Genomic DNA, 10,263 nt, shown 5'->3' on the forward strand with positions numbered 1-10,263 from the left:
CCTTCTCTTGTGGAGGCTGAACAGGTTCAGGTCCCGTAGCCTCTCCTCATAAGGCCTGCCCTGCTGTCCCCTGATCATATGAGTGGCCCTCCTCTGGACCCTCTCCATGCTGTCCACATCCCTCCTGAATACAGCGCCCAGAACTGAACGCAGTACTCCAGCTGCGGCCTGTCCAGTTGCGTTTGCCATCTTAGAATAAGAGACTCTTCTCGCTACTTGAAAATCAGAATGTAGTCTGCCTAGTATAATACTCAACTCCAAATAAATTGAAACCTGTCCAAGATAGAATCTGTAAAAGCTGGAAACCTGCTCAAGCTGGAAAGTTTCTACAGTCACAGTATGCCTTACAGGGAATTAAGTAATATTAGTGTATATAAAATGGAAATCATCCAATGTAGAAATGGAAAGAAAATGTGGGGCCTAGTTGTGGAATCACCATGTATATCATGGAAAGTAATTACTTATCATGTGTTTGCGCACATAGTGTAAGCAGGGGGCAGAAGGGCTGGATTGGAAGGTGAGAGACAGGAAGAAATCATGGAGCAGAGAGGCTGGGACACAGCAGAAAGCATGGAGCAGAAAGAGGAAGCAGAGAGCAGCAAGGCTGGGAAACACTCCTTATAAGATAAAAAACTATTTAAGCTGGAACTTTTTCCTGGTCCCCCGTGATTCCATCTGAGACAGGTTTCACTGTACTTGCAGGCTGTCTTGTCTGGCATTCTTGTGTTTCCAACAGCAACACACTACTGTGAAAATTACAGCATCTCTTAACATAAATACTTTATAAAAATTAATTAAGGCTCACACTATCTCCAAAAGACAAGCAAGTAGTACCAGATGGGTTTTTACAGATGAGTAAACTGAGAAATTAGAGATGTCAGGAGCTGGGCCCTACTGCTTTACTCATACTGAGCAGCATTCTCACTCCACTGGAGTCCCATGGGGTTCCTCATAGTCAGTGCATTACTATTCCCAAATGGTAAAACCCTTTTTCCTATTTATATACCATAAGGATATCAGAATCTGGTCCTAAGTGATTTGGCCCAGGTTGCAAAATATGTGAGTGGCAAAGGCAGGAAGAGAATCCTGGATCCTGACTAGCTTGTAGAGGCATGAGTTAACTGTTAGAGCACACTGACACCTTCCTGTAAGTTACAGTATATTTCATTTCTTTCAACTTTTCTGCTCTGCAGTAGAACCATACCAGAGTGTTGATTTAAAATATGTGTAGCTGCAAAATGTTCCACATTTTGGAATGCTTGACAGCATCTTGAAGTAATAACTTATTATGTTTCCATACCCCACTGTCAGAGTTGTACAGAATTATTTTACATTCACAGCTGCTGGAAATTCACAGATCCTGATGTAATGAGACAATCATTTGCAGATTCACACAGCAGAAACAAGAAAGAGTGCGCACTTCAGTTCCCTTTGCATGGGTGCATATTAGTTGTTTAAAATTCCTCCCCCCCATCTGCATATTACCATATTGGGACAGTACTGCACTTTCTTGAATAGAAATCTGAATTACAATGTTTACACTCAATAAGAGACTGGAAATGAGCCCTTCCCAATACATTTATTCAAGGGAAAAACTTAGACTCATTAACTGTGTTGGTACTTTATAAATTTACCATAACGAAAATTAGGCTATTTCATGAGCCCTCCTTTTCCTTCCCCCCAGTGGCTACCCCTACCACTTGCATGCAAAAATGCTAAGTTCTGAAGTATCAGGCAGGCATGATTTTCAGAAAATTCAAAAACAAAATAAAATAACCCCTTGACCTAGGAAGACCACCTTTAGGTCATATTTGCCTATATAGCTAACCTTTCCCACCACCTCCATTCTGAAGATGAAGCCCTGACCTGGCCTGTTCTTGGTTTCAACAGGGGCATTTGTACACACCACGGGAGTTTACTTCAGTTTAATTCTACCTAAATTGAAGCGATGGGTCTTTAAAAACACCACTTCAGTTTAGGGTGAAGTAAACCCCTGTGGCATGTACACAAGGGACCCGACCCTTACCTGCCTCTCTGGTGGCTGGGAGAGGAGGGCAAACTGCTGGCAGGCCAGGCAGTCCCTGAGCTCGTGGGGGAGGGGGACTGGTGCTTCCCTCCACGGCAGCAGCAGTTCCCCCACCCAGGCAGCACTCAGCCCAAGCAGTCCTGGAGGGCACTGCAGCTGTGGAGGGAAGCACCAGGGCCCCGTGCAGCCCAAGCAGGCAGACAGGCTCCAGGGGGAGAAAAAAAAAAGATCAGGCTCATCGCTTTTTTTTTTCTGTTTTCCTCCAGTGGAGCTTGCCTGCACAAGTTGCCTGCACAGCCGCCAAGATGCATGAGGCCTGGTGCTTCCCTCTGCGGCAAACTAAAACACCTCAGAGATGTTTTATTTTGCTGCGTCCCGAAGTCATTTACATGCATTATGCCACTGACGCATGCAAACAGCCTGCCATTAAAGCGCATTACGCCACCAACACATGCAAACAGCTGCGCCATTAAAGCGGTGCAAAAGGGCAGTAAGCCACTTTAAAGGCCAATTTTGTTCCGTGTACAAATGGCCTAAGATAACCAAAAGAGGTTTCAGTAGCTTCTAATTTATTAACTGCTCCTAAGCAGGCTTTGTGCTTTCACAAAATCATAGAAAAGTAGGTCTGGAAGGGACGCTACTTCCAGCTGTACTTCAGGAGGTCATCTAGTGCGATCCCCTGCTCAGGGCAGGATCATCCCTCCCCACACCATCCCATACAAGTCCTTGTCTAGCATTTCTGGGAAAAGCCCTGTCACACAGCTGGAAGGCATATTTCCCAGAAACACCAAGAACACCTTAACCTGTCACAAGTAAGGCAGGGCGGTCAAGGACACTGTCAATGTCCCAATGCTGCAAGCGTTAAACTACACTTGAGAGATCCAAGAAAGAGGGCCAAGCTCACCTTATAAAACTGAATATCCTCCCTCACTAATGTTTAAGAGCACTATCCTCTATTCCTCCACACCACCTGCTTATGCCAGTTCCCCTTGACAAAACTGCCAATTATCAGAGGTGAGTCTTACCTCCTTGCACCTATACCACTGCCACCACAGCACAAACTGTTTGGAAACAGGCTGCAATTCAGGCTGTTGCTCTGGGGTGCAGGGCAGACCAGAGCATGTGCGTGCGGCAGATGTGTGCTGACCACTGCGGGCTTGTTCTCCCACCGTGCTGCTCTCCACAGGCTGGCAGGTGTGACCCAGTGCTACAGGGCAGAGTGGGTCTGTGCAGGAAAGCTGCTTGCTGCTGTGAGCTCCACACTGCCCTAGCAACATGTCTGCTACATGCACAGCAGCAACAGGGGTGGTGGTGTGGGGTTGTGCCCCTTATTGCTGCTGTGCACGCAGGGGAAGCATCGCAAGGGCAGGACAGAGATCACAGCAGCAAGCACCTTTCCTGCATAGCCCCTCTCTGCCCTGCAGCACCGAGTCGCACCCACTGGGCTCTGGGAGAGGGCAGCAGGGCAGAAGCCCAAGCCCACAGCAGGCAGCCCACGCTTTCCCCCACCCCACGCACAGATCTGGGGGTCACAGGTCCCCCCTACCCTCTGGAGTCCACACAGCAGCGGGGAGCCAGCCCCGCCTCCTGGACGAGCCACCCGCAGCCCCATCCCACTCCCCACTAGAGCCCTGTGGCCATGCATTGCGGTCCTGTGCCCCAAACCTCACGCATTGCCCAGCTGAGTAGCAGCCCCAGCCCTGCCCAACTCCTTCCCTCTCTGTGGGAGCCTCAAACCCCACCTTACCTACAGGAGCTGCTCTCCAGGCTGCCTGGGGCCATGTGCATATACATTAACATGGCGCTCCCTGCCTGACCACCCTCCTTCCGCTCCCCCCCAGCCCCTTGCAGGCTGGAACTCTGCCAGCCTGTAGAGAGCTCTTTGCAAAACTGCAAAATCCACAGGTTTCTCTGGTGAAGTAAGAAATCCTCGTTTGCTTCCAGGAAAAGGTAAAAATCCACTGTTTTTTCCATTTTCCCATAGGAAAGGGAAAACCTGGATCCCTGATGAACACTTAATCTGACCTGCTTAACACACATCATGAGAATTCACTAACCAAGGAATTTCAATATCAAGTCTTTAATTTCTGCTTATTCTATGGCATATCCAGTCTGAACTTGCAGAATGTTTAATTTCTAGCCACTGGACTTGGTTGTCATGTTCCGCTTGATTAAAGAGAAGTTCCAGAGTGGCTTCATCTGCAGAACAAAGGCAGCATGCACAAGCAAGCTCATAATTTCAAGAAACCAGTTACTTTCCCCTGATGCGTAATGACCTTTTTATATTATTGATATTAGTCATGTTCTTTGACCTGAGAAAACTACTGTTTCAGGAATGCCAGAGAGAATGGCAAACATCTTGCACAAGTGTTTGTTGTATCCCAGGTCTCTTCAGCCATCAGAAAGTATGATTCATGAGTCTATTTCAGGATAATTTCAAGCTGTGATTCTCAGGAAACAGATGCTTAGAACAATTCTGGAGCTTTTCCCTCCAAAGTCTGACTAATGCTTAGCTAAAGTTACCTTTCCATTCAGTAAACTCTTTCTGTTGGAAATAGCCCTTGTGAAATTCCAGGCCTTTCAGGAAATTATGAGTTTCTCCCAGTAGTGGGCGCTTGGTCATAATGTCCTCAAAGATTTCACAGAGTTTCCCTGACAAAGATGGTGGAGGCTTGATGACAGTGGAGTAGATGTCAGAACTATTTTCTTTATCTGAAATACAGAAGGGGGAGTAAGAGGGAACTTTGTCAAAAACCTTGTAAAAACCCTGTAAGTGTCTTTATCCCATCGTCATCATGTCATCTTTATTTGCATATCAACTTCTTCTGTCGGTCTTCACATCTTTCCCTCTTCCCCACTCTACCCCAACACAAACATATAATCCCATTTTAAAGAACCAGTTTAAGATAGATTTGTTCTCTTTTTAAAAAGGCACCTGAAGTAACTACCACCTCCAGTTATCCTTGGGGGACAAGCCTGTCCTGGCTTACAGAGACCACCTCAACCTCCAGAGACATCTCCAGCAACAGACTACCTAACTCCAATTCTCACCAAGCCTTGCTATGGGGCAGATGCCAGATCCCTTAGATGCCTCCCTGAAGTTAGTTTTTAAGAGCCAGTGAAGTCCTGCCCTGCCTTCTGCTTGTCTTTCAAGTGGCAAATGTTTGCCTCCTAACCTTATTGAGGATCAAAGGATCACTAACAACCTTACCTTTTGTAGAGTTACAGTTTAAGTGAAATAATGAGTCAAAAGTAAAATTAAAACATTTTTTAAAATTTATTCCTAAAAATGAGATTAAAAAGACATGTCTGGAATTGTCATTGAGTAGAAAGATGGGCCAGAAATAGGGTTTGACAGGTGTAGGGAATAACAGCTTTTTTATTACTGTTGCTTTTATTTTATTTTCATGATCTTTATTATTGAGTGAACTTCCATTTGAATTGCTTAAAAGATTTTTAAAAATTAAAACAAGGACAGTGCTATTGACTCTGAGACACTACAAAGAAACACTCAGCATCCCACAAGAAGCAATTCTACTTCATAGTGCCATTACCAAACATAAAAAATACGAACACAATACTAGTTAGTTGACAAAGCAGCAGGCAAATAGTTAAACTGTAATACAATGGTATCAGAGTCCAATTGGAAAACTGTTGGCAAAGACCAGCCATACTCATCAAGTGTATATCTAAGCTAAGAAGCAAACGATAGAAAGGCTGAGCCAGTGTAACTAGAAAAGGGAAGGAAGCTACATATACATTTCAATTGAACTAGCAAGTAAAGAAGACAAAAGACTAAATATGCATTTCAAGCAAAACCTGTAAAAGGTGCACTGAATAGAGGGAAAATGTCTTGTACATGACATGCTCACATTTCTCAAAACAGGCATCCAATGTCTAAGGTGTTACAAATGTCTCGGTCATTCAATGTCTGTCTGAAGTTTTGTAATTAGATCATCACCAGTCCAAGCTATTGCAAATTTGCCCCATTGATAAACAAATACCTAAAGACAGGTCTGATAACCAGTGCCTCTTAGCACCCTGTTTGGCCACTCAAGAACCATCAAATTTAATTGCCGAGCTAGTCAGTGGCTGCCAGAAACATTAAGTCTTCACACCTAGACAAATCCAAAAAACAGGAGCCAGGCAGTTTAACAATTGTAATGTGATGGTCACTCTTTTCCTCCCTTTTTTGTTTGGACCATCAAGGAAAAATGCTTTGAAGCTATACAATTAAAACATTATAAAAAGCAAGACAGAACTGCCAGCATGGCATGCAGTCCAGGAAAGATCAAGAAGCCACCCTGCACCCAGCCCATGAGTGAAGAACCCATGCTCTGTGAAGGCTGCAAAACTGGACCAGCTTCCCTACCTGCATTGGTGAAAAAACACTGCTGCAGCTAAATATGTACTAGGACTTTCTGAAATAGCTCATTTTATATTGGGAAAAAGTCTTTTTTCTGTCATTCAGTTTTGTGGCTTGTTGGTAGTTATTAAAGCAAGACTTTATGCTATTAATCAACCAAGTGTTGTGTCAATTCTTAAAGCACTAGGTTTAAAAACCCACTTTATAAGTGCAACAGGTATGACCAGGGTTTTTTTCCACTATTCCTCTCACAACCTGAAGCATTTAAGGTCTAGGTAGTTCTGATTCAGAAACTGTACCCCTAACCCCAACACTCAACAGCTACTAATGTACCATCCCTCCAAAAATCTGTCCAATCTTTTTTTGAATCTGGCTAAACTGCCAGCTTCCACAACATCTGGTGGCAATGAATTCCACACTTCAGTTACACAGTGGGCACATCTACACATGCACCATCAACCAAAAATTACTGCGCAGTACGGGTGTCTACGCCCATGTGCGCACCCATGTTGCACAGTAACTATGGCAAATTACATTAACTCAGTACCGCTACTTGCATCATGCAGGTAGCAAATTTACTCCTGAGTAGTTACTGCACAGTAAGGCACATGTAGATGCCTAACTGCACAGTAATCCTGTTTGTGTGGACTAATTTGGGAATAATTTTACTCCCTAGTCGGTACACACACAGCCATACTGAGCTGTAATGCCTATACATGTAGACACCAGCCGAAAAACCACTGACTGCACAGTAAGTGCACATGTAGACACACCCACTGTATGAAAAATAACTTCCTTTTGTTAATTTTTAATTTAATACCTTCTAGTTTCTTTTTATGAGCCCTGGTTGTTGTGCTGTGAGACATAGTAAATAATAAATTCCTATCTACTTTCTCTTCAGCATTCAGTATTTTGTAAACCCTTATCATGCTCCCCCTCGAACATATTTTATAAACTGAATAGGTCTAGCCTCTTTCATCTCTCCTCATACGAAGGCCCCTCCATACCACTAATCATCCTTGTTGCCCTTTTCTGTATTTTCCCTAGTGCTTCTATACCCATTCTGAGGTGTGGGGACCAGAACTAGGCACAGTACTAAAGGTGTGGATGCATCACGGATTTATAAAGGGGAATAATGATACTTTCCATTTTGTTTACAATTCCCTTTTTATAACCCCTAATATTTTGTTTGCCTGTTTGATGGCTTCTTGTCCTACATGCCCTCAATGCAGAACAAAGACCACGTCTTTCAGAAGAAGATTTGCATAATACCACAATGTGAGGGTGTATTGTGCCCACCTCAAGTGGCGCACAATTGCCCGGTCAGCAGCCCGCAGATAGGGCCCTGGCCAGGCTGGGTCATGGGACAATCAGTGGCAGTGGGAGCCATACGCCTGCACCCCTGGATGACCCACCAGGCTTGGATTGTCCCACAACCCAGACCAGCTGGGGCTGCTGTTCCCTGCTGCCCTGCTTCCCTCCCTTGCAACATGGCACGGCAGAGAGCAGAGAAGCCATGTGGGGATCTCCTCACCCGCCGCTGCTCACCTCACGTTGCCCTGGCGATGCGCCTCCTGCAGACTGGGCTGCATTGAGTGCAGTGACGCAGGGCTGCGCCCCTCAAACCAACAGCAGGCACAGGAGGCACATTGTCAGGACAGCACGGGGTGAGCAGCAGCACGTGAAGAGATCCCCATAGGACTTCTCTGCTCCCTGCCACTCTGGGATGCAGGGGAGGGAAGCAGGGCAGCAGGGAACAGTGGTGATTGGGCCTGGTGTTCCCTGCCACCATGGATAGGGCAGATCCCCAGCAGGGCCAAACTTTTGATGGCTTCTTGTCCACTGGGCACATCTCCAGCAGGGCTGGCAGGCACCTCCAGCTGGGGGACCAGGAACTGCAGGGGGATGGGTTGGGGAGGAGAGGCATGAGCAAGGCTGGGGGGGCGTTGGCGGGTTGATGCGCAGCCACAGAAAACTGTGGTGAAAACTGTATACCGTAATAGCCAAAATGGTATACAGAACATTAACTGTGGATACTGAAAACCATGATTGGTGAGGGAAACCTGTAATAACTACAATGACATAAAAAACCACAGGTAATACACTGGTGTCTAGGAAGAGTTTATGAGGACTCAGCAGCCAAAGTAACAGGAATGTATCTTCCCTCAGTCTTCTTAATGTATGTCACTATGCCATTAGTCAAAAATAAAAATAACCTGAAAACTCTCACCCATATCTATCATGTCTTTGGCCCATCGATCCCAAAATTCTTGTGGATTTGAAGACCAGAATAAGCCATCCAACAAATTCCGAGTAAAGACGTTAGTCCAGAGACCTGCAAGTGCAACCACATGGAAAAAAACTTTTTATGAACTCAAGTTATCCAGTGGGTTATACCTCACCTATATTTTCCTTACATCAAGAACACATTAAATCTGAATTGACTGTGCTATGATGTTGTATTTTGAATTAAACAGCAAGTCTGGGTCTTTGGTTGTGAAGACTGGCAGAGATCTGGCACGATGCTGATGCATTAAGACTGGCCCTGTCGAAACCAGTTAATGATGTGAGAAGCTCTAGACCTCTCAAATTTCAGCCCTTCCTAGAAAAATCCCTTTCCCTCTTGTCCATCTTCTGCATAGACCAGCCAGTCAGGGTTGCTGTAGGAGGTTGACTGAGCTCCCTCATATCCCTCAGTAGCAGGGCCAAATTTTTGGCTAGAGGCCGAGCACAGGGGGCAGCTAATACCCTTTTTCTAGGAGGAAAGAGGAGACAGAAAGAACCTAGTAGCTCTATATAGTTCCTTCCTCCCCTTGAGATCTTTCTCTTTCCCCCGTACCCAGGGCTGGGAAATGGAAGACATCTACACATGCAAATAATCCTGGAGCAGTTTACTCTACAATAAAGTACTCTAAAGTAAACTCTCCTGGGTACACGTGCAGGGATGCGGGAGCAGATTTGCTGCTCCTAGCAGCAGACTACTCCCATTCCCTGTGGCCCTGTACCGGGCCCCTGCAGCAGCTGAAGGGCGCTCTAGCTCCCCCTGGGTGCTAGCCCAGGGACTGGCAGGGAGCATGGGGCCAAAAGACTGCTATCTCCTCGCAGTGGTTGGGACATTGTTACCTGCTCCTGGGAGCTGCCTGCTACTGGGGCAGGCTCTGCCACTGGATGATCAGGGAGCAGGGGCTGGGAGCTCCCTGCTGCTGGGACTGGGGGACATAGTCTGGGCTCCAGTGGCAGAGCCCATCCTGGCAGCAGGCAGCAATCTCCTGCCTCCTGCTGACTGGAAGCACATTTGCTCCCAGTCAGCCATCTATATGTGTGCTACTATGCAGTAAGTAATAAAGAGTAAATTTGCAACTTGCATTTGCAGGATCCCCACTGCCCCACGCTGCCACGAGTCCCCAAACTCCCACCCACTCTCTCAGCCCCCCTCCCCACCATGGCTGCCCTGCCTGCTCCAGTTCCTGGACCTTTAGGAAAAAAAAAAAAGAAAAACAATCCTGGTCTCACCAGCTCCTGCCCAGTGAGGGCCAATCCCCACTGCCCCTCGTTGCCCCATGCTGCATGGGGGGCTCTTCCATGAGTCCCCCAAAACGCTGAAGCCACTGCAGCAGCCAGTGAGTCACAGCTTTTGGTGGGGGAGGATTTAAAGGGCCAGGAGCTGGGGCAAGCAGGGCAGCCATGGGTGGAGCTGGCAAGGGTCAGAGGGCTCATGGCAGAGCCCCCCACATGGCAGCAGGGGGCAGCAGGGATCACCCCCCTGCCTGGTAGCAGCTGGTGAGTAGGAGCCTTTTTTTAAGCAACTGGGAGCTGGGACAGGCAGGGCAGCCATTGGAGGGGGGACGCAGGGGATGGGGGAGTGGAAGGG

At 46.7% G+C, this 10,263-nt stretch overlaps 1 protein-coding gene across 1 annotated transcript in view; it reads right to left on the reverse strand.

Annotated features, from left to right (window-relative positions):
• The window catches only part of LOC109321069 (cytosolic phospholipase A2 beta-like), a 52,563-nt gene that overhangs the window by 12,801 nt on the left and 29,499 nt on the right, over positions 1-10,263 (reverse strand). Inside the window, exons 16-17 of the mRNA XM_019551373.1 lie at positions 8,623-8,727; positions 4,550-4,738 (exon numbers count right to left, since the gene is read on the reverse strand). Of these exons, the coding sequence (XP_019406918.1) occupies positions 4,550-4,738; positions 8,623-8,727 (294 nt within the window). The remainder of the gene's footprint in view (positions 1-4,549; positions 4,739-8,622; positions 8,728-10,263) is intronic.

Source organism: Crocodylus porosus, unplaced genomic scaffold (genome assembly GCF_001723895.1).
Source record: "Crocodylus porosus isolate Cpor-Errol unplaced genomic scaffold, CroPor_comp1, whole genome shotgun sequence".
In the NCBI taxonomy this organism is placed as follows: domain Eukaryota; kingdom Metazoa; phylum Chordata; order Crocodylia; family Crocodylidae; genus Crocodylus; species Crocodylus porosus.